Source organism: Centrocercus urophasianus, unplaced genomic scaffold (assembly GCF_019232065.1).
Source record: "Centrocercus urophasianus isolate 14NV4802_14NV808 unplaced genomic scaffold, USGS_Curo_1.0 seq_31, whole genome shotgun sequence".
Lineage (NCBI taxonomy): Eukaryota > Metazoa > Chordata > Aves > Galliformes > Phasianidae > Centrocercus > Centrocercus urophasianus.
In genome coordinates, this window is record NW_024884878.1 from 6,401,880 (window position 1) to 6,427,424 (window position 25,545).

The 25,545-nt window shown below is 38.6% G+C and overlaps 1 protein-coding gene across 3 annotated transcripts in view; it reads right to left on the reverse strand.

Moving 5' to 3' along the window:
- Positions 1-10,163: 10,163 nt before the first annotated feature.
- Positions 10,164-25,545, reverse strand: part of SUSD1 (sushi domain containing 1) — a 38,378-nt gene continuing 22,996 nt past the window's right edge. For all 3 annotated transcript variants that reach the window (XM_042829581.1, XM_042829584.1, XM_042829583.1), the window contains 5 exons: positions 17,826-17,919; positions 16,546-16,801; positions 14,683-14,722; positions 12,712-12,805; positions 10,164-11,107 (listed from right to left, as the gene is read on the reverse strand). In XM_042829581.1, coding sequence (XP_042685515.1) covers positions 10,978-11,107; positions 12,712-12,805; positions 14,683-14,722; positions 16,546-16,801; positions 17,826-17,919 — 614 coding nt within the window. In that variant the 3' untranslated portion in view covers positions 10,164-10,977. The remainder of the gene's footprint in view (positions 11,108-12,711; positions 12,806-14,682; positions 14,723-16,545; positions 16,802-17,825; positions 17,920-25,545) is intronic.

A 25,545-nucleotide genomic window follows, 5' to 3' on the forward strand; every position in this document is an offset into this window, starting at 1 on the left:
ACAGCTCCTGCCTCAGGAAAACTCACAGACATAACATGGAAGACACTTTATTTCAACTTACAATGTATTGGTGTAAAAACAATACAAAAACGCTACTTGCAGGATTTTAAAAAAAAAAAAAAAAAGCAGAAAGCAGCAGAAGGCCTTGTTTCCTTGTTTCTTCAACGGGATCACAGGGATTTTAGCATGGAAAGCACCAACTGGAGTATGATTTGCTGGGGGGAAGGAGATGCATTTTCTATAGCAGTTATGGAGGTCCTTAGGATTATGGTGTTCAGAGCTTTTTGCAAGGGGCGATACTCAAGCTGAAGCTCCTGCAATGCACTGGACAAAGAAAAGACCTGTCTTTTGATTAGTGCTCTAACAATTAGGCTAGAAAGATGCTTACTGATGTCTGCTTCCACCCTAGGCTTTGCAAAATTAATGTCAGGAACAAACTTCCCATCTTCCATATGGAATTACAAAAAATCATAGTGGTTTCAGCCATGTCTATAAGATAACTTTTACCCCAAGAGATGCTTCAGCCCCCACTTCCTGCTCCTTCCACTGTCCTTGTTTTCCTTTCTTTTGCTGGGGAAACACAATTCCTTCTGCTCCCACACCAGCACACCTGGAGCACCCACCATGTTGAAATTGCTGCGCACGTATAGTTGACTTGGTAATCATCAGTCTGGCCTCTCCCTAACATGAACATAGCTGGCTGTGGTATGTTAGACTACAAGGAACAAGGATATTACATAACCATCACAAAAAGCAGAAGTGGCACATACATATCTTCCCAGATTCTGTCTGCTTTTGCTACTTCTTGTACACATCATTCCCCTCCTTACTCACGCTCTTATGATAGAGCTTCTCTTCCTTAGCCTCTCCCCAAGGCTTCCTTTAATGGCAATTGTCCTTTGTCCTAGAACATTTCCACATGTGACTTCACTGTGGACAAAAGAAATGACTGTCAGCTACAGCTTAGCATTGTTTTGCAATTGTTAGTAAGGTTTGTTTCTCACTTAAGAGGAGAAAAGAAAAATTAGTTTCAAGAAAGATGACTCAATTTGTTGTTCTTACTCCACCACAGGAACAAAGAAGGAAGGTGAGTTGCTCAAATGTGTGCAGAGAAGAAAACATCTCGTGAGGGAACTAGAAAATGGGTTTTAAGAGAAGCAGCTAAGTGAACTCAAGTTGTTCAGTCTGGAAAACAGGAGTGTGATGGGAGATTCGTAGCTCTCTACAGCTACCTGAAAGGAGATTGCAGAAAGGATGTATCATTCTCTTTTCTCAGGCTACGATGACAGGACCTGAGGATCAAGTTGCAGGGCAGGCTTATAGTGGGTATCGGGAAGAATTCGTTCAGGGAGGCCAGCCAAGTGTTGGAAGGGGCTGCCCAGAAAGGAGGTGGAGTGAGTTCCCATCCCCACAGGCAAATGTGTGGATGGGGCACTGAGCAATATCATCATGTTGGTGATGGGAGCTGGCAGGTCTGGTTAATGGTTGGACTTGATAATACTGATGAACTTTTCCAGCCTGGATGACTCTATGTTGATGGGATCTGCACCATTAGCATGGCATGGTGTTGACACCAACTTTACAGAATGCATCTACTGGTAGCTTCTTTATGTAAGCAACCTAACACGTTTGTTACATGCCTTTTGCCTCCTCTTGGAAACTATTTCAGGCATACAGCTACAGAATACAAAATACTTAAATAACGATTTTTGTAACTATGATACTTTGACCACACAAAGGTGACTAAAAATCCAGGAGTGATAGCACCAAAATAGCAAGCACCTTACCTCATTCACCAAAGTAATGTGCAAGTCTGTATTATACTACTGAAAACCAGATCTTTATCACAGAAAGGTAGGTGGCAGCCACATATTCTGGGCCATAAAAGACAATTACCAGAAGATAAAGAGATAGCATTGTTTAATCAGTGCTCACGACATAAAACTGGCAGTCAAACTATAACTGTTTCAGTTTAATGTTTTTACCGATTCACTCTGTGACAGCCAGCACAGTTACTCACACTTTTTATGGTACATTATTTTAAGTTCTTCGGGAAAATGTTCTGTGAAGAACAGGCAGTGAATGAAAGCAGGGATGGACTGACAGATGTGGGAGTATGGTGATTATCCACATTCAGAATCACAGCATATGGCTCTTCTTATCAGTGAGATGGAGATCATTAACCCTAGCCCAACAGCAAACACCAAACACTGTAAAAAGACTTCTACTGTACAAAGGTTAGAAAGAGTATTGGGTACTGACAAGATTCTTTCCAAGCACAAAGAAGAAGCTGTTTAAAAAGAAATGAAGAAAAGCATGCAGCAGAAAACTCTTAACAGTGCAGTTTTTCTGTATCATCTATGTCTTTTTTTTTGCACAACGGACTGATTTAATTCTGCTTTTTAAATAAAGCTTCAGATTTCTTGTATTTTTAGAAACAAGACACATTTCTTCTCCATATTTTTCAAAAATGTGAATCTGTGAATGATTCAGATGCTTCCATCATGTGGAACAGCATAAGCAAATGAGCAAATCCTGCCCACAGACATACATCCAAGTCCCACATCAAAAGTTGCTCTCCTTTTTCTGAAGTTGTGTTCTTCATACTAACCTTACAGGCAGAACTTATTAGCATTGCCCCATAGCAAACTAACTTACTTAAGGAATGTGTTAAGATCTTGTCTACCTTATTCTTCTCCTTCTTAATGAAGTTCCATCGCCCTGCCCAGGGATAGTCAAGAGGGAAGATAAAGAATTTTGAAAAGAAATCTAAATAATTTCAATGAAAAGTCTCTCTCTGAGCCAGCCACAGTGCTTTTAGGTTTGAAGCTACAGTAGCTTCAAAACAACGCAAGACCTTCTCTAGGGCTGGATCTCTAATTCTGACTAAGGTGATGCCTTCCTACAGATACATATTACAGCAGCCATCTGCAAAGTATTTTTTGCAGCCTGAAGCTAGAACGAACAAAGAGACTCTGCCATTTACTCTACGTCCCTTTCTTGTCCCTTGATTAAAAACCTGTTGGTGAAGGTAGAACCTCCTGCAAACAGGCTGAAAAGACTAACAGTATTGAGCTACAGTCTCAAGTGCCATGGAGAAATGCAAAGCCTGGGGATAGCACTATTGATTTCATAAAATGTATTTTTATAAGCAATGGCCAAACATCCCTGTAGGAAGCCACAATGAATGCAGATCAAAGACTTTCAGCACAGGATAAAGAAAAGAGGCCATTCCTTTTGGGAAGGTGCTCCCAGCGTGGGACAACTTGCTTCTTCACTGTATTTCTAAAATACAAACTTCTATTATTTTTCTTAGATAAATCATTCATATAGAAGAATCAGCTAAAATTTTTATTGGTATCAGATTGCAAGATAAGGATTCCTGGGAGATGAGGATAGCAAGCACTTTTATATCTGCCTGTGTCTTTCCTGCTGCTGCACAGGAAGTTCCAAAGTACACCATGAATCTTTTTGCCTTGATTTGAAAGCTGAGAGGAACACAGTGAAACAGAAAATGTTAGAGCAAAAGCATTTGAACTGCTGATCTCTCCTCCTGCCCAGAAGATCTGTTCAATACTATGTATTTCCTAGCTTCCTAGGGCTTCAATTGAAGAAAAATTGTCTTTACAACAGAACAGTCATTGTTCCCTCCTCACAACGAACAGAAAAAAATGCTATTGTATGTTCTCCTGCATGCTGACTCCACTGAGAAAAAGACAGAGTGAAATAAATGTAGAACATAAAAGAAAACAAATGCAAGATAAAAAAGTAACAAAGTGAAAGTCAAAAACAGTGTGTTTGCATATGGATGTCAAAGACAGGAGAAGATTTATATTCTTTTTTAAAGTTCTTATTTGGAAAAACAAAAACTGATTATAGTGATTTGCCCTTCAAGATGCTGAAAAGAAACATGCTGCTTCTGCAATTTCAAGACCTGTAATCTGTAGCCTGTCATTTCCTAACAGCCAGTAAACAGACTTCTACAGCTGCAACAGGAACCTACTCTGAAAAAGTCTGATACCCAGATTACTAATCTGTCATGAAAAACAGCACATGTTTGCTTGATCTACATAACAGGAGAATTAACTTTAAACTGCAAAAGCAACCGTGTATTGAAGCTAAACAAAAAGGACCTCTAAGCGTTGCCTCTGGTATGGAGATTCTGACATGGTACCTGCCAACCCAGAGCTGTTCCTGGAAAGATGTGAGCTGGGTTTGGGTGAAGAGAAGGGTTTTAGAAGTCACCTTTAAAAGCCAGCTGTCAAAGTGTGAGACACAAAAGCACTGTCAATTTAATGAATCTAATCATCACCTTGCTTTACACTGAAATGTTCTATACACCTGTCTGCTTCCTCTGCTCCTGTGAATGCCAAAGGATCGGGCTTGCAAATCTTGCACATTCCACATTTCCTGGAGCATTGCTTTTAAATGAACACATCTTCTAGCATACAGAAAACAGCAACAACATATCAGGCAATAAAAGGCTTCCATTGCTTTTTGCAAGAAAGAGACAGACAACTGACTGTGCAGAGGATTCTATCATACTGCACAGCTTCCAAATACATTGGCAGAGCATTCCCAACATCATTTACTTACGTGAATTCTTTGGTATCTGACAAGAGTAGAGATTGGACTGTTGCCCTTCTCAATTTCCTGCTTTTCACTAAACTCACAACATGCCTACTTTGTGATTCCTGTTACTCCTGAATTTGTCTATAGGTAAAGACAGCATTATGGGAGGAAACAGTCTGATATTTATTGTACTAGATTTGTTTTTTTAGAAAACAAACAAACAAACAAACAAACAAACACAAAAACAACTGCAAAACTGCAGAGGATCAGTGTTTGAAATAAAGTCTTTTTTGGGGGGATCTTTTTCACCACACAGTACCTAGCCACTTCTAACAACTCTTAGGTGGCCACTATCTTGCAGAGGACTGTACTCATTCAGAAAGGGCATTTTACGACATGACTAACCATAGGAAAGCACACAAGGAAAGTATCTGGGAATGGAAATTCCATGTACCAAATAAAAATCTAAAGGCAAGTGTATTTCACTATCATACTGATTTACTGTTATCTGCTGGCACATATTTATGGATAAATGCAGTAACATTCAACATCTAAGTAGGATTAAATTGGATCATTGCTCATATTCTAGTAGCATTGTAGCTTGTTGATGGGCCCTCTACTAGGTGTTCTAGGTTCATCATCCCTGTGACTATGAAATCACGGTCATTCAAGCCCTATTTTATCACTCTAAATACAATCCCTTTTAAATTCACAAACTGGCTTTTGTTTTGGAGGTGAACCTAAATATTAAGTCCTATTGTTTTATAAGAATTACTTGTTACACCTCGTCAAAGATGGCATCACTTTTCATAGCAAAATGCTCAAATGCAGGAAAATATGTTCAGACAGCCCGGACTGATAGAAAAATATCTATCAGTCCTGCCTAATAATTACTGTCAGGGATGTGGGATGAAAAAATTAATTCCCAGCAAACCTACCAGAAAATGCAACAGCCCAACAGGATCCTACACCAGCTAACTCAAACAGTACTGTTTAATCTCAAACGCTGCTGGACTGACCAACAGAATAATCTTATAAGGAAGCAAAAATAGGATGAAATATTTGAACAAGACAAGGAATCACCACACAGACTAGGGAACACCCTTACAGTTCCTGCTTTCAACCTCATGTAAATGCACAACGTGTTCATCTGTCTGGGCTCTTCTCTCTGTCCTAAGTTAAAACCAAAGAGCAGATTCTAAACTAATGCAGGTACATATCACTGCTCTGAATTTAGAAAGAACTGTGTTAAAAGAAACTGTGAGAATATGGATGACGCCATGATTTCAAAGGAATTTAATAAAAATATGGGGCAGAAAGATGAATTTCTCAGAATATCTGGATGTATGTCCAATTAGCGCCTGCTTTACCACAATAAATAAAATGAATATCTGACAGACTACAGCCATGAAGAATAAAGTGTGAGTGAGGCATTGTTTAAGAGAACTGGATGAAGACAAATTTCACTTAGCTACACAGCACTTATGTCACCACTCCAAAACATGCTGCATCATTACCTAAGCATCATTTTATTCATTTGCCAGTAAATGGTTGCAAAAAGGCAGAACTGCTACTAAACAGCTATGTCCCTGACTCTCAGCAGGAATCTATAACTGCTGCTCATTTGACATTTAATGTTCACCAGGCTCAGGTTTTGTGAGCCCAGATTAATATTCCAGCTGATGGAAAAGGACTGGCAAATTGTACATATGGAAATACAACATTCAGAGTGAGTCAGAAGTCACAGGACAGCAAACCAGAGCAGAACTTCCTAAGATCTTCATCAGCCAAGAGCCAAAATGAATAGGTCATTTCACAGTTAAAATAGAAAGCTGAGAACTGGCTTATACTACTTTCACTTTATTGCTATGTCAGCCTTTATCCAGCATATTGGCACAGCTGACCTGTGCTCACAAGCCTGAATGATTGTTACTAAACTGCTTCAATCAGTGATCTTTTCACTTCTTCCAGGATGACAGGACACACTTTTTCATGAACTATCATTAAACCAAAACATTTGGGTCTAAATGCTGCTCAGTAAAATCACAGCCTTTGGAAATTACCTTCTACTGTGAACTGCTTAATTGCTATCACCCTTTCTCTGTTGCTCCCCAGGCTGTTATTTTTTTTTTGAACACTTCGCTGGGGCTCAAATGGAACTTTCTCACCTATGCTTTGAAATTCTGGTTATGTCTTTGGGTAATTCTAAGTAAATTTAGAATAAGTAAATTCTAAAATAAAATGGATGAAACAGAAAAAACTGTACATGCATACATATACACAGTATACACATGTATAATATATACAGCTTTTCACTGTAGATCACTGCAGATCATCCAATGAAAGACAACAACAAGCATAAGACACTGCAACTGAAAAACACCAACTGTGCTTCCTCGAGACGCTAGAACACCAATAAAGTCACTCTTCCTTGTTCAGCTACAGGACTCCAAGAACAAAAGTAGAACTTCTGGAAAAACAAACACAAATGATGAGGTGGGGAGAGGAGATGAAACAGAACTTTGGAGCAAGTTCTCCTTTCTCCCGACCGTGAAGGTGACACTTTTGTTAACCTCAAAATGGAAATAGCTTTAAAACAGTAATGCCACAAATACCGTCACGGCCATCTGTCTTCTCAGACCTCACCTCTGACAGAGCCAGAAGGAACAAGTGTTTGCATGTCCACAGAGCCACTTTTCCTGCTGACAGGACCTGCAGTTGTGGAGTTGATTTTGCAATTCTGACATCTGTTCCTTTCCACTACAGCTCTGCACTGAGATCACCGGCTAATTTCACGGAGTCCTCAGGACGTCATCTTAAAATCAATGCAACTGTTAGTTTCTTCTGTGTCCAGTTGCAGAGACTTGCACAATTTCCTAGCAATGCTATTGCTAGAATAGCAATGCTTTCATCTGAGCTGATGACCATTGGTCCATCAGCTCATGCTGGACTCTGGCTGAATTCTGCTAAAGACGATACAGTTCTGCAGAACAGCAGAAGACCTACAAAATGAGAATAGTGACTGAACACAGCTACATCTGAAATCACATGCAGGTATAACAAGCATACTACCTCCCACACCTGGCCCTGTAGGTACATGGAGAAGATATTTGCATGCTGACTTCTGAGTCTCCTGAAAACTTTCTTTCAATCTAAACTTATTTTTATGAGGAGCACAAGTGTTCAAAGATTATTTAATAAACCACATTTAATATCCATTTCCTAAAATACAATTAATTGAGATTAGCAATATTGAAACGCACAAAACAAACAAAAATGCTTATTTGGTTTGTTGTGTCTATCATGCCCAGGATAGAGAAATCCCAATCAAAATACTGAAAGTGACTCTAAAATGCTTCTTACAATAACTATTTCATTGAACCCACCATCATGACTACCCATATAAATGCTGAATCTTTACAGTAACCAGCATACTAATTTATACAAGAAAAGATTTATAAGATTGCTTAACTGTCACAGAGAGCTAATAATTTGCTCTTTCATCTGTAGAGGAAAAAGACTTCTGAAGATCATGCAGACATGCATATGTTTATAAACCAAACAGTTCCTCAGTACAGCACCTTCTCAGTATAGCACCACAAACATCTCCAGATTAGAAGTAAAACCAGGGCAGCTTCAGCTGGCTTTACTTTATTGTAACTGTAATTGGCTTGGGTGTGGAACACAATCAAGGAGAATTTCGGTAGGTAGAAAGTATTTAGGTAGAAAGAACAGCAGAGAAGAATCATTAGAAGTTTCTCTAGAACCTCTCAAACCATGAGGGCAGAAATATATTAATGTTGCTATAAAAAAAATCGAAGCAGCTGTATCGTCCCATAAACTTGACTGTAAAGATTACAAACCATGGTAACAGAAGTACCCCTGAAGATATACATTCTTAACTCAAAAGGCCCCATTCGAGGTGCCTTTCTTTTAGGATTCCTGCATCTTGTAGCAAGTATTTTTATAAAGGAGCTATCTGTCCAGAAGTCCAGAAGTTGCAGTGAGATCAGTTCTAGCATAAAGATGTACTCTCTCCTATGGAAATCTCAGAGAATTGGCCTAAAATAGAAATGCTCTTAAATCAGATTCACTGCATTGTGCAAACATGCTTTTATAACAGATGGATAGCATAATCTCATATCATCTTTTCTGTCCAGTCCAGTAATAGCTATTCTGAGTAGAACTTTAAAGAATCTGCTTCCTTCTAACCACTATTAAACCCTTTTTCCTGTTCCTGAAATATACTAAAAAGCATTGGAAAAGGTTGGTAGCAACAGAATATCTAAAAAGAGAAGTGTTAACATTTGCAAAATGATCTGAAGAGGGCAATGCAAAATCGTTTCTTCTCTATGCTTCCCACATTAAACTGGAACAGATGTACATGGAAAAAAAAATATGTACACAACAGACGAAAAAAGGCTCACGGCCAGAGGTAGGTCTGCCAAGTGACAAAGGAGGAAGAAAGAAGGAATCTTGCAAAGACCATAGCTGTTTTGGATAACTTGTTGGCAGGGACTCCTGCCTCACTGCTTCTCCTTGGTCAGCCCACTCCTGGACCTTACATTTAGTAAGATTTAGTAAGAAAGACTTACTCTGAAAAAGTTTACATTATGAAAAGACAATCTCGGTAGAAAAGAGGCCTACAGAGAAGGAATGAGCTGCTCAAGGTTACAGGGAGATTTCAAACTTTCCAGCCACCAGAGAGATGAAACTTCACATTCGCGGTCCAATGTAACATAATGCAAGTGCAGCACAGGTGCAGAAAGTCTTTTTTTTGCAGAGGATGGCATGTCTCTTAATTACTTCCTGACTCGCCAATTCTGTCTTATTCAGGAACAGCTGCTCATGAACTCTCTGAGGACATGGGCTTGAAGAAAATGAACCACAACAGGGTGGTGCACTCTGTACAGCTACACCAAACTATGGCCATGTATGCTACCAAGAAATGGAATTAAGAACAGAATGTGTGAGATTGTGTGAGCAAAATCAAGTAACAGTAAGCCAACAAAGAACAGTTCAGTTATTCTTTCTTAATCAGTGAAGGAAAATGCTACCAACTCACAATCACTAATGTACAGAAAGGCATTTTTACTCAGTTGCCAACTACTTAAGACTTACTAATGTGATGAGCAGATGTGGGAATCAGTGGAAAAACATTGTGGATAACAGATGTAACATCTGAGCACTGCTATTACCCATACTTCAAAACAAAATAAAAACATAAAATAAAATTTAAAAATAAAATACCCTTGGCTGTATGCAATTTAACTGTAACCCCTCTCTGTTTTACCAACTACAAAGTCTATTGTTACACTTGAAAGCATCCTTTTTGAACACCAAAAAGAAAAAGAATTACATAACCGGAGAGACAGTGTCTCTGGAATACGAAAGTCAACTGGAATCAGAAATGCTTAGAATTCCAAAAAGAGCTATCATATATTTGAAATGTGAAATACAAAACATTACCTGGAAAAGCAACAAAATGGCTAAAAAACCAAAACACTTTCTTATTTATTTCATTAGTTAACAGAATGACTTTGTAATGTATTTCAAAGCAACTTCTGAACAGTAGTGGAAATAAGGTCAGGTACTTGATTCTTTCTTGATTCTTTTCTGTGAGTATGTGATAAGAAATTACTGAACTACATTTTACTGATTGACACTAACCCGATGTTACGTACCAGCTCACCAGCCAGACAGTAATATTAAAGTTTTTATTCAGTTGCAATTATAAAACAGAGATTAAAAAAGTAAAACTGTATCTAAGACAGGTAGCTCTTGCTTTAGAACAGTTTCACATGCCACTAAAGCTATTCTTTTTTACTATTTGCAATTATTGCTAATCGCTAACAGCAACAATTGCAGTATCTCTGGAACACACTTCCTGATGACTTTATTTCAATTCTCTAAAAGCTCTGTACTTGTTATTGGAGTTGCATTATCCATAAGTAACTGATAAAATCTATCTTTTTACTGGGAAACACAATAGGCACTTTATCTGTCATTAGGATTGATCTGCATTTTCTCTCATAGTGGGTCAGTTTGTTCCCTCTGGCACTGAAAGTAGGAGTCGATCTTCAGATAGTCTCTGTTGGATCAGGGGATTATTTGTGTAATCAGGTATGATAAACACGCTTACTTCCAGGCGCCCATGTGGCTGGAATAGCTAAATGTGTGGCCAAACACACGGGATGCATGCTAATGTCTCTGACAGAACGCATCTGTGTTGGGAGGTTCTTTATACACCACACTGTCTGAAAACAAGGGGATACAATAAACAGCTCAGTAACAAACAGATTTCTAATGTCAATGCTAGAGTACAGATGTGCCTTACATCCTGGCAGATGTTGGCTTTGGTAAGGAGACTGCATTTTCTCTATGCTGACTTCAAGGGATGTCGCCTTAGAGAAGAGAGACATTTTCAGTCTCTAGTAATGATGATGCTCGTGCAGTGTCCATGGTAGCAGATAAACGTACACCCTCGCAGGCTAAAGCAGCAGGTGGGGAGTGCACTGTCCTGCAGAGATAAGAGCTGAAGAAAGAGAAGACATTTCAGTCAAAAGAACAAAATAACCAACAAACTGTCAAAATCATTGAAGACCGAAGTACAGATCTGACAGGCAGTGCCTTGCTCATACTGATGAGATAAAAGACAGTTTATAAAGATGTTTTTTTGTTTTAAGAACTGAGATGCTAGTATAAATTCTGAACATTAGAGTTAACAAGTTATATAAGTAGGAAGCATTCCTATTCTGTCAGATGCCTGACCTGGGTTAACCTTGATAATGACAACACTCAGGCCCTATGCAAATTTTTACAGAGCTGAAGTTTTGGCACTGTTGTTTTACATCTGAAAAGGCACCATGTACTGAAGGAAGCATAGGAATGAAGCAAGGTGAATTTATGACAAGGTATCTCAGTAATAACAACTACGTGCTAATACATTTTTTTTAAATGAAGGAAGTATAATTAATATTAAAGGGCATACAGCAGTCAGGCTGTATACTTTGTCAACCCAGTGCCAGGCAAACCCACTGAGGGACAGTTGAATGTCTTTCAGCAACCATGACACAAGTAGTTCATAATCTGTGCCACTGGACAAATATAGCTCCTGAGACAGAAGACACAACAAGCTGCTGAATACTTGAATACCGTGGATCTTTGTGACAGATATCAAAGCAAATTCAAGCTCACAAGGATCCTAAGAAATAATCTGAGACCATCCACCTGACACCAATGGCAAGACCAGCTGTAGCCGTGTCATTCCTGAAAAATCCTTGTTTAATCTGCTCTTACAGACCACACAGAAACCAGCTTCCCAGCATTCACAGCAGTTTTCTCTCACAGCTCCTTCTCTTATCATTCAGAGATGCACAGGAGTATCTATGTGCACTATGGGCAGGAGTAGGTTGGTCATTCCGTAATTGCTTTTTGAGTGCTTGCAGCAGTCTATTATTTAAACAGCTCACTTCTAACATTGATGCTAACTGACTGGACACAATTTTGAAAATTACTTGTGTCCCTTTGTTCCATTTTTGTCACCTAGACACAGACAATTGATGAAACACATGTTTATTTCAGTTTTGAAAGGACATTTACAAAGTTATTGTCCCTATATGAAAGATCACAAAATAAGAATCAACTTCTTAAAAATTTCAATAACATTTTTATTGTGGGCCTTAGCTAAATATCAACCACTATTGAAAAACTAACTTTGCAGGCACTTTGAGTGAAGTTGGTAATACTGGAAAATGGATTCTTTAATCAGAAACATACAGCAACATTTCCATTGGTAATGACTTCACTTTTGGAGTAGCACACCCCAGAAACCTTTAGTAATCATAAAGTCAAAACATATCTGAATGAAATTCCTCATGCTATTCAGTTTCTGAATCCTCCTTTTATTAAGATGAGCCCCATACTCTTCAGATGTTTCTCTGGTGACTGCAAAGATATAAAGGACATCAGTTCCAGCAGTGGTCAGACTAAGTGGCCACTGAGATAATTCTTGATAAAGTTTATAATCCACCCAAGAGGCCTTAATCAAGCAGACTGGCAAAAAAGACTAACTGAAAAGCAAAATATGTAAACTTTGTGCAGGAAGACTGGAAAGGTGAAGATAAAAGCAATACGTACCGTGCTGCCAAGAATGACAAGAACAGTATAAGGCAGACAGCAGCAACCGACCCTAACACAACTGCAGTCATGTACCAAAGGGTGGGTGATGAATCTGAAAGAAAAGCACCAGATCGAATGAGCAAATATCAAATAATGTAGCTTCAGTCTGGTGATGGACTGAATCTGCTCAAAGCTGAGGTAATATTGCAGAACTCCTGTGCTGGATTGACTTGCTGCTCCACCAAGCAGTCCTAGAGCTGACTGGTCAGCTGTACAGGGCTGAGGAGGAAGTAAGACGCAGTTCTCAAAAATTATTACCTTTCTCCACTCCCCAATTTCATGAACAACTCAGTCTACATCATATGCCAAGGTTGTCTCTTGTGCCAGACAGTTCTAATGCTTTATTAAATGGCTCGATGCATTCTTTCATAATTATTGGAATTCAGGCACAATTTCCCTTCCCCATCCTATTTTCTTCCCTGGGCAATGATAATGTTACCCAAGTCCGTCATACCATAAGCAACCAATGGATAGAATAAAAGGCCTTTAGTGATTCAAAACCAGAATTACTAAGAACTACCTGTGAGGGTACCCTGCCAAAAGAGAAACTCAACTCTCACCTGCTAGCCTACTGTGAGTCTGGAAAAATAGAAAATAAAGATTTCAGACAGAGACCTTGCAAGGAACATCTGTTTAATCCTCAAGCACTTTCACTTTCGGTACAGGTAATACTTGTCCTTACTTCACTGTGATGCCAATTTCCATATGTTAATTGCACAGAACAGACATTAGTCTTCCATGAAAATGAAAGAAATGTTTTGCCTATACATGGCAGAGTCTGTTTTGCGAGATAACTCTAGATCTGCTTGATTCAGACAACTATTTGCAACTGAAGGAAGTATAGTTACAACAGCCACTACCACTTTTTATGATGATTTATTCAACAATGTGTAGGCATGTCTATATGGGACTTGAAACCCTGCAGTTTGGTTAAAATTTAATTTACAGATCTGCTCTTCACACACAGTAAGCAATGTCCCCCAAAGGATTCAGTGAACCAATAACACCCTCAGCCTCTCCAACTGTAGGCCAAGGACACTGTTTGGCTAGAAGTCCACCCAGTAAAATGGGAATGCATTCAGTAAGAAACCGAGGACCTTTTCAGTGCTATTCTCATTCTTTTTCCAAAATAAAATTCACCTATGCATAGCAGTGTTTGACAGCACTGTAGAAACTGATAAAGAACAAGTTCAGAGAGGACAGTTTTTTTAATCTTTCTAGAGTTAATTGACAGCTCTTGCCTTTTTAGACAAGCAACAGAGCTCTCAACCCTACTGAATTCCTGAGCTTAGCAGAATTTCTCATAAATACAGGCTGTCTAAGCGACATTTTCTTTGTGGCACTAAGCAAACCAGGCCTTGAGAGTGAACAACAACAAGCAGCCTAGAAATAAATATGCACTTCTCAAGGCTAGTAGTAACAGCCGCCAGGTGTGTCTTCTGCTGAACAGGGAGCAGGTACACCAAGAGCCATGCACCATTTTGAAGCACTGTCACTCTCCAATGTCACTGCATTCCTAAGTCATTCAACTCCAGAGCAGAATTTAGAGTCTGTAGGGGTCTTTAGCGGCTACTAATAGCTAGAAGATGTTCAACAAAATGAAATAAATCTCTAAGCCAACACAGAACTATCTTAAGGGTAATTACTAACACTTCACTTCTGTTCTTCAAGTCTATTGTGCACAAAAATTTATGTAACGTTTGGATGGGATGTCTACAAAGATACATTTAAAAAAATAGAACCCATTTTAGAACACTGTCCTCTAGTTATCAAGTGCAAAGCAAATTTTCTGACTAACCTTCCCAATCATCAAAATCAACAGATTATAAATGGCAAATGAAAGAATAGCCACAACAATTATTTGTAATTATGCTGCCAAGCACAGACGTTACACCTTCTGCTTTCTCACTGAAGTTAAAATTCACTTACTTTTAATTTGTGCCCATACAGCACAGGACTGTGTTCTTACCTGAAATGAAAGCATAGAAGTCACTGTTTCTCACAAGAGAAATTTATCACTTACACTCTCTGCAAGGGCAGTCATCCTCAACATACTGAATGTTTTTACTTTGGGAAATTGAGATGACTTTTTTTCCCCTGGTAGCAGCCCTGAGAGACACAGGTATAAGTTTCATTTCAAAGAAGAGATGAGAACCAAAGCTGGCTGGTGTTTGCAATCCCAATGATGGTTTAAAAGTGTTGAATGTAACCTCATGTGCTTCATTAAATCCGAAAAGTCATATAGAAAACTGCATATTAAGGGGCTGATGCATTCTAGATGGAAGGAAGCCAAAAATACAGATAACAGAAATTATGTTCCATTAAACCAGTGGCCTAGGAAACACATCTGGCAATGCCAGAGATTTAAAAAACAAAAACAAAAACAAAAACAGAAAATAATCTATACCAAAGAGAAAAGGAATATAACTTACAAGCAGCTCAACAGACAGGTTGCAGAGATATTTAAGCAATAAATAACTGCACTGTGCTGTGCAATCTGTGCTGTTCAGTGCAGGAAAAGGCTCAACACAAGTAATAATAGAAAAACTTCCTCAGTATCAGAAAAGTAATAAAGGGAAAGAACTAGGGATACCAAAGCATAAAACTGTAGGACAGAAAAAACTGAATTCAAAGACTTAGACTAAAATTGTACATATTTGACTCACTATCAATCTGCTTCACAGAGTAAATTCTGGGAAAAAAAAAAACCAGTCCAACATCCAAATTCCAGAATATTTTGGGCTAACTTGTTATTGTGAACCAAATGTTTTGGATGGTACACAGGGTAAAGATCACACAGATTAACAGGTATCAGTAACAGCTCTTACATTCACTTGTTTTATTTCACTGTTTGGACAGAGGCAGTCACATTTATTAATGGAAGTAGTACTCAATTACTCAGTTTTGGGCGCAGATTTCCAGAATTACAGGGAATTATTTACAGTTGATTAACAGATGAGCTTTTGCCTACTTCCTTCCTTACTTCATGCTGCATTCACAAGACTTCTGAACTCTGTTTTCACAGAATGATCTATAGGCCCAGATTCAATTAGGTGTTTTTTTCTTTAGTAGGTGTTTTATTTTTACTTTTGACATTTGGGAACTGTATGCACATGGAAAATGTGGCACGTGAGAAAAACTACCTACAGAGAAAAACTACCTGTATTAGGAAAAAATGATAAGCTCTTGATCACCACGACAGGTCGTGACTGGAAACCTAATGGCATGACATCATGGGAGGCAAGACACTGGAACATCGAACATAGCTTAGCGACATCTTGTTTCTAAATAAAATCTGTATTTACCTTAAAAGACAATCAAAAAAATGCTAGTAGCATTCCTTATTCCAGCAAGGCTTCCTCTAGGGAACTGTCTGTTTGGAAGTCAATATGCATTATAAAACATATTTTTCCCTTATCTCTTGGAGAACTATATAACTTACATTTCAATACTGTGAGAATTTTTCATTGCTTAGGAGTGGTTTTCAGATTCTAAAACTAATTTCTTCCACTAAATTTAGCCCAACAGATGCCTCCAGATACTGAGGGCAGAGATGGACCTCTGCTTTAAATTCTTTCTATTGTTTGCCTTTTGGCATCCAGAGCTGCTCCAGAAATACAATTACATAAATATCTGTAAGGAGTTAGAAGAGTTATTTAAAGAAGCATCAGATTTAAACTAATTCTGTCAAGTAGAATCATAAAAATTTAAGAGGAAAGTAACATTTTCCTTTTTTCTCCAGCAACATGTCATTTAATCAGTATAAAGAAAAGTTTACATAACACCCGTTACCTTATTCCACTCGCTTATTATTCTCAAAAAAACACAGTATTCTTTTCCCAGCTTCAAAGGAGCATTATAAAACTTTCCGTAGTAATGTCTGTCTCCAAGAGCAACTGGCATGTTATCAGCAACATCCTTTGCCCGAAATTCAGCTGCCACATATCCCTTAGCGTCAGTGGTGTTGCTGAAGAAAGTGGCAGTGGCAAAGGAGTCACAAACAAAAGTACTTTGCAAACCAAGTGGAAGCACAATCACCTGATAAAGACTAGAGTGGTGAAAAGAAAAAAGTAAACATTAGCTTTCAGTTCAGTGCATAACAAATCAGACTTTCACTCCATTTTTATATTATCTTTTCTACTTTGAGCCCATTAACTGCTTTTAATCATCAGTGCCCAGTATGAACTCTTCCTGTACTGAAATACTTCTCTGTGTGTGTTTACCCTTGCATTTTGAACAAAAAGCAATATAGACAAATTTAAAGCTAGGAGTCTTCATGACGTGCACAGTAACATTACACGTTCATTCATGCTCAGAAGACCACCAAACTGAGTTATTGCATGTGGCCATTTGCTCCTCCCACCTTTTGTGCAATTTCACGTACGAAATAGCACACATCATGGGGATCTAAAAACAATTCCTAATTTCCCTACAACTAGACTTTTTCTGTTTAAAGGACAAATACCATTTCTAGGAAATTGATTATATCTGTGTTATCTGAAAACAATGTTCAGTTTATAGTATCAATCATAGGAAGAGTAATTCTTACAGCAGCTACTATCACTATTTCCCATACTATGAACTTTGAAATGTTTTCTGCTTTAGTGTAACGTGAGTTACAATTACTTTCTTCTTTCACAAACAGCAGTTAGGAAGATGTGATCCTTTTTCTCTAGAAACATATTTTGGTAGCAATGGAAACACTACTTCAGAACATGTACAAATACAGACTTTGCTCTCAATTTCCTCTCACTCCTAGAAAAAAGAATATTGGTACCATTAAGTTGCTTGGAAAACAAAAACAACAGGGGTAGTATTGCTTTGAATGCATCAATAAACATCAAGTGTGATTTCACTGTGTAAAGGGGGGAAAAAACAATTCAGAATTCTCAAAATTTTGGTCCAGAAATCAAGGAAGAGTCTGAAGCTAAATATTATTTTGCACTGGGAGTTACAGCTTAACTGTTTACCTACTGCTAAAAAAAATAATATAATCAAAACAGAAAGCTCCAGTATGTACACCGCAAATCTACAGAACGTTGTTTGAGAAGGTAAAAAGTGCAGAGACAAACCTGATGGGTCCATTTCGATCTTCCGCTTTCCGGAGTCTGAGCAACGGTGCAGAACCTTTTGCTGCAACAAATTCTATATCTGGGAAGGGAGGATCTAAAAGGCAAGCAAATGCCAGAGAGGTTTTAGTGACACTGTAGGCATGAGGATTCCTAGATAATTTTTCCCCAGAACTTCAAACCTCAAAGGGTTAAGTCTGCAGACAATAGAAAGAACCTAATCAAGTAAACACTGGGCAAATACGAGCACCATAGCATGGCAATCCTGACTAGACTGCCTGCAGTAAGGTATATGTGCTATTTGGAAAAACACAGAAATTGAAGAAAAATGATAGCCTGCCCTGAGGTAAGAGAGGAAAGACTGGCAGGAAGAAGAATTATTATTTATTAGACTAAATGAAATCACCAAGGAGAAGAAAAACATAAATCTCTGGGCACACAGCTCATTATAAGAAATCAGTCTGCATGAATAAAGGAGAATCAATCTGAGCCAAGAGCACTTTCGAGAAGGCAACTTCCTTAGTTACTGCACACAGTCAGCAAGCAATACCATGTCCCTTAAATAGGATTTCGATACGAGTACAGTGCTCTGATTTGTACTTCTGGGAACGTGCATCTAGGCCAAAACTGAACAAACACTCCTGCTGCCAATTACAGTGGCAATGATGACAGCTGCACTCTGACAGAGACTGATGCTATGGAAATGGAAATTGCCAATGTCAGCCTACAAGCGGAAATGAAAAGATCTTCACTGCATGCAGCTGAGAGAACAGTGCAAAGCTTGTGTACTACCTATCCCAGAAGTCCGAAAGAATTAGCATGGATATTTACAGGTACAGCTAGGCTGTTTGAAAACTGGTCCATCAAGCCTCTGATGTGGTGTCTGACCAAAGGGTAACAAATGCAGAGCTTATTTGCAGAAAAACAATATTGGAATATTGGAAACAATAGTCAACATCATGGAGACAAACAAGAAAATCACTGCAGATTTACAAAAGGTTTCAATTCAGGCAAATCCTTACTGAGATGTGTGGACTTTTCAAGCAGCTGGAATAGAGGTATGTGCACATATATGTTAACATACAAGTGAATCTTCAGTATAACTGGAGAAAATGAGGACTGGTAGAAAAAGTGTAAAGTGAGTTAAGAACTGATAAACAGGGAGCTGGCAAAATGCAACATGTTGAAAGCACAAGCACTTGCATTCAGAAAGGTCATTACATTTCTTCCAAGATTAAAGAAATGAAGTACTAAGACAGTCATACTGTTAACTATAGTGGTGCAAAATCCAGGTTCAGTTGAATTTATTTAGATGAATTTGAGGCTCAAAAATGCTAGATAGTGTAAAACTGAAGTAGTATGGAGATGTGACAGAAGAAGAAATGAACAATCTTAGGAGCTGTTGTTCAGAAGAAAAGAGGGGCAGTGTAATAGCATAACATGCAAGGTGATATACCTAGGGCAACTAGCATGTTTTGCAGGTTTTTTTGCTGTGTTTTTGAGATTCATTTGAGTAGTAGTTGGAGCATGCTAGTACAACTCAGAATAAGTGTTAGTCATCAGAATGGTAATGGGAAAAGAAAAAAAAACCAGCAAAAGATATCTCTCACAAGCATGAAGTTCTCTCTTAGATTAGGATAGTACTGACACAGGCACAGAGAGTCCAAGAGAGATTGATTCATAGCCATATGAAGTTCCAATCAACAGTCAAAGAGAGCACAATGGTGCTCTTTTTTTCTAACAATTCTAACAATGGAAAAACTGTCTTACAAGAAAGAATCAGAAACTGGACTTTGTACCTTTAAAAATTAAATCTGAGAGCCTATGTGATGTCTGATTTAAATAAGACTCCAGCAATATGGGAAAGGAACAAGTATAGAATGACCAAAGTAAATGCAAAAGGCCAGTTGGAATGAATCTCTGAAGCCCTCTAGTCCAACTCTCCTGCAATGAATAGGGACACCACAGTTACATCAGGTTGTCTAGGGCCTGATCCAGCCTCACCTTGAAAGTCTTCAGAGATGGGGCATGAATTACATTGGACAGGCTGCACAGCTGGGCTGAAGCCAATGGGATGAGGTTCAACAAGGCCAAATGCCGGGTGCTGCACTTTGGCCACAACAACCCCAGGCGACGCTACAGGCTTGGGGCGGTGTGGCTGGAGGACTGCGTAGAGGAAAAGGACCTGGGGGCAGTGATGGATGCTCAGCTGAACATGAGCCAGCAGTGTGCCCAGGTGGCCAAGAAAGGCAATGGCATCCTGGCTTCCATCAGGAACGGCGTTGCCAGCAGGAACAGGGCAGTGATTGTCCCCTGCACTCAGCTCTGGTGAGGCCGCACCTCCAGGGCTGTGTCCATTTTTGGGTCCCTCTCTGCAAGGAAGACATTGAGGCCCTGGAACGTGTTCAGAGAAGGGCGACAAAGCTGGTGAGGGGTCTGGAGCACAGGGCTTATGGGGAGCGGCTGAAGGAGCTGGGAATGTTCAGTCTGCAGAAGAGGAGGCTCAGGGGAGACCTCATTGCTCTCCATAACTCCCTGGAGGGAGGCTGTAGTGAGCTGGGGGTCGGCCTCTTCTCTCGTGTAACTGGTGATAGGACCAGGGGGAATGGCTTCAAGCTGCGCCAGGAGAGTTTCAGACTGGATGTTAGGAAATACTGCTTTTCTGAAAGAATGGTCAGGGACTGGAATGGGCTGCCCAGGGATGTGGTGGAGTCACCGACCCTGGAGGTGTTCAAGGAACGTTTGGATTTTGTGATGAGGGATATGGTTCAGTGAGAACTATTGGTGACAGGAGGATGGTTGGACTGCATGATCTTGTAGGTCTTTTCCAACCTTGGTGATTCTGTGATCACTGGGCAACATCTTCTAGTGCCTTACTACACTCACTGTAAAAGATTTTTTCCTTATATCCAACCTAAATCTACCTTCTCTAAGCTCGAAACCACTTCCCCTTGTTCTACTGCCACAGACCCTGCTAAAGAGTCCATTAATTCCCTTCTGTCTTCCTTTTCTTTCCCCTTTAGATACTGACAGGCCTCTATCAGGTCACCTCGCAGCTTTCTCTTCTCCAGGCTTGTAGCTGGATCTTTACAGGTACAGCTAGGCTGTTTGAAAACTGGTCCATCAAGCCTCTGATGTGGTGTCTGTCTGAAGAGTAACAAATGCACAGCTTGTCTGCATAAGAGCCCCAGCTCTTGCAGCGGTTTTGTGTTGTTTTCAAACAAGCAGAGGAAAGGGGAACAGAGGGCAAAATCCACTGCTGGTTCAGTTCACAACAATTATATTTTTCAAAATTTGCCAGGAAAAATGCAATACATGTAAACAAACAGCCACCCACTCCTGGCAGCCTTAATACAGGGGCAAAAGAGAACAAAATGTAGATACCACACTAGCTTTAAAGCTCAGCATCTTTTCCTCTTTTAGTTGCTGGCAAGAAATACAAATTGTGAAGCACAAGACAACCTGCCTGCCTTTATAAGAACAGAAAACAGCTTGCAACAATGCAAAGTAATGATAATAGGGGCACATGAAAGGAATGGATTTCATTTTTGCTTCAGTAATCAGAAAAGAAACTCTGAGGGATTTATTCCACATACAGTATTTGGCAATGAGAATCATTCAAAGCATCTTTCCAGAAATTCAATATTTGCATAAATAAATAAATAAATAATCTGTTCCAAAGCCATCATAATGTTCTGATTTAAGAATCTGCAGAAAAAATACTGAAAGAACAACAACTAGAACAGCTAGAGGGAGAAGAGGAACACTGCTGATGGAAGAATATTGATGGTAGATTGTGAGAAGAAAGCAAGACTCTCCAACGTGTTCAGGTGCTGTTGGCACCTAACTTTTGTATAGGCATTTACTGTGTGTTCTTTTCAGTTTGTTTTAGTTCTCCACCAGCAAAACAGACTAATATCCATAGCAATACCAAGAAAATTTAATAGAACCTAGCAAGAAATATAAGCATACTCAGAGGCAGTCCCATTCTAGTGCTTGTCCAAGCATTAGCAGCTCTGGACTGCTATGACATTTCATCGTCATGCTCATTCTCCACAATAAGAATCAACCTGCTGAGTGTCCCTTTGAACACAAAGCCAGGCTCCAGGAAAGAAGTGCACCTGCTTTCCAAGTACCACTGCAAAAGTACAGGAAAACAGCACATGCCTCAAAGCTGGAGTGAAAACCTTTCATAATGTAATCATATTCTTCAGAAAATGCTGTAAGCATTAATAATGATAAAAAAAATTCAAAATGGAACACATATTTTTTTCTTTAGTCTTGGAAATGTACTGTTTGACAGATATGAATTTGCCAGCACTGTTTATTGCTACAGCCCAAGACTGCAATTGCAAACTGCTGTAGTACGAAGGCTATGAAGTATGAAATTTTCTAGGAGTGGTAACATGAATATTTAATACCTTTCCTGCCACCTGATTTTATGTGCAACTCTGAAGCTGTAATTCTAGGACAACACTGTGCTGCTTACTTTAGGATATGTAATGCTAGCAAGCAAAGTTGTAGCATAGGTTTGTCAGGTACACAGATTAAGTCAGAAACAGATGCACAGATCCATCTCTATCCCACTTCATACAGCATTACAGATAAAACCTACAAAAACTTGTATAATTTGTCTGGGGACAGCATATCCCTTTTAATGCTTCCCTTTCTTATTTTGTGCTACTGATACAGCTTTCAGAATAAAGAGCTAAATCACAAATTCCAAAAGCAGTTGGTAACTCTTCTCAAGTTTTGGGAAATCAAACTGAAGACTTCTCTTGTTGTGATTTTGTGTTGGTTTTGTTTGTTCTTTAATGGTTATTCCAGGGTTTTATGCCCAGTAAAATATTTCACTGAATTTTAAAACAATTGTCAAAAACAATGCTGTAAAATATACACAAAAAATAAGGCAGAAGCATTCATTCAGTAGAAAAGGTTTTTTACTATTTATATTACTGTCTAATGAGTAAATAAGTTTACACATTTCTGTTAAATGGCTTTAACAAAGAGGAAAGATTTTTACTTTAGAGAAAAACATTATTAGCAGAGGAAAAGGAAAAAAAGGAAGGGAAATAATCAAGATCATATCTACAGAAAATGATGACTTAAATCTCCTTTAAAATACTGTTTCTTAATAATGGAAATAGTAGCATGTGTGTATGTGTGTATGAATTCACAGCTGAAAAAGCCTTAAGATCTACCTTCCTCCCCAGGGTAGCCTGTTCGTGCGTTGCTTCTTTCCTTTTTGCATCTCATTAATTTTACTCAGTGTAAATTAAGGTAACTGCTTCAGGAAAATAACAGCTGATGCAGGTGTATCACTACAAATTTGCAAAGAACAATGAGCACCTACAGCAATATTAACGACCTTCCATCTTCCAGATGGAAGATACTTAAAATAAATGTTTTGGTGAGCATGTAAAGCACAGGCTGTAAAGCACATTGATATCAAGTGTCCTGTAAACAAGATGATAGAGGTGGTGAGAATGACCATAATTTCATGGATCTTTATGAGAAAGAAAATCTTTTTAATTAAGGAGATAAAAAAAATTAGTGAGAATAAGGTTTATATGAACTTAAATATGCATTTGAATGATCTTTGTGTAAATACAAAGTGCACGCATGGAATTTAAATAGAAACATTTACAGGATTAGTGTCTAATTTCCTCCTTACAAAAGAACAATTTTTATGCTCAGGTTTTATTCACTCCCCTTTTCTCTGGAGGTCTTTAACGTGCTGTGAGAGTATGAACTGTCATATCACTACAGCTCCAACAATCTTTCCATTTCCTCAGTGAAAGCAGATTTGTTTTTTTCCCTTTCCTTCTCCAGATGTCAAAAAACTTCATCTATGAAAAAAAAAGTGTAAGTATTTTTCATCATATGATGGAGCAGAAAAATAATGCATCTTATGTATATGTGTGTGTGTGTGTGTGTGTGTGTCTCCTTGGCACACACACACATCAGACTTCCCTACCTGTGGCCTAATAGAATTGTAGAATCGTTTAGTCTGGAAAAGACCTTTAAAAATTATCAAGTCCAATGAAAAACATTTTTCACCTACTAAGTCCAAAGCAGAAGATTCTAGAACGCTATACTCAGCCTGTGATGAAATTCTTTCTTTTAATTCTGACCACTTCCTCCCTGAGTCTACTTTCTGATGTACACATTCACATGAAGTGTGAGGGGATGCACATTCAAGAGTCTGTAGACCACACGTATATCCTGGATTAAAACAAAAACAACAGCATTTGAGAAACACGAGAACTACTTCAGTTGTCTGAGATACACGGGCCACAAGTGAAACCTGTCCAAAGCCACTGGAAAGTGCACTGTAGAAATACATAGAGAACAGTAAGACGTGTGAAAAGTAAGCATACTACCTACTCAAAATATAACTGATTCTGTGCAAAACTTGGAGGGTAGGAAGATGAGACCTAATGAGACCTATTATAAGTTATTTTACAAGGAGGAAATGTGGGTCTTCCCTGTTCAGCAACTCAGACATAGTCATATAACTCAGACTATTTCCAGAAAATTTTGACTTACATGAAGTCTTAGATCACAGTGATCAGGTCTAAACCACAGAAAACTAGACAGAAACTATAAATGATTAGGTATTAACAACCTGAAGACCAAAATTTTGTCACATGTGATCTTTAAGAATCTATCCCAAAACAAACAACAGCATTATTTTCATGTCACAAATGAATTAATTACTGTTATGTAGAATATTAGAAGTGAAAGCACACACAACAAATTTATTATCCTGTTTTTCAAACTCTTGGAAGTGGTTATAAAACACTGTCTTCTTAAATTCAAATGTGAAGCAAGTAACAAAATTAACAAGGGCTTGTCTGAGCATGCCTCCATAAATAAACTACAAAATGAAAAAACAACGCATGTAGTTAGAATAAGTCTGACAGAAATTATAAAATACAGAGTACACTCAAAACACACATTCTTTCTCTTCCTTGGAAAAAGACAAGAGCTCCTTCCTTCACTGAAAGACAGTCTTGCTACCATCATTTCACACCTACAATGTAATCACTGGCAAACCACTTCATAATTGACTTAATTCCCTATCGTGAGTAGACAAATGTTGAGAGCTCAACTACAATAAGACATAAAAGACTGTGCGAGATGCCTGTTACTGGAAGTAGGAAAGGAGCAAGACTTCAATGATCCGTGAAACATTTGGTAGACTATATTTACCATCCACAAGATAGGCAAAAACAGCTATGTGCTCAGCACAGAACTATTTTAAAAGGATGCTTCTTGCCAGGAATTGAAGCAGGCTTTTGAGTCCCAAATTCTTGTGTGTGTGTGTGTGTTTTTATATCTTTACAAATCTTGTGGATACCAGATATACTCATTCAGGATATATAAATTGGAAATGCATTTCTCAACAGGCATCTATTAGCCTTCCTTTTTGAAGAAAACTTTTTGCAAGCACTTACATGCTTACTGTATTTTGCAACACTCTGAAGACTTTACACACATTGTTGGGAAATTGAACCTGATTATCCAACCATCTGGGACATGGCTCTTGACAGTATTTGAAACTCCACAGGTTCAATTTCCCAAACTTCCAAAATGTGAAAAGTGAAATGTGGAAGGAGATGCCACACCTCCCAGATTGTGGATTTGCCCCCATCTGGGAAACAGACCAACTGAATGTGCATTTGTTAACAGATGCTGTATGAAATCTCAGACAATAAAT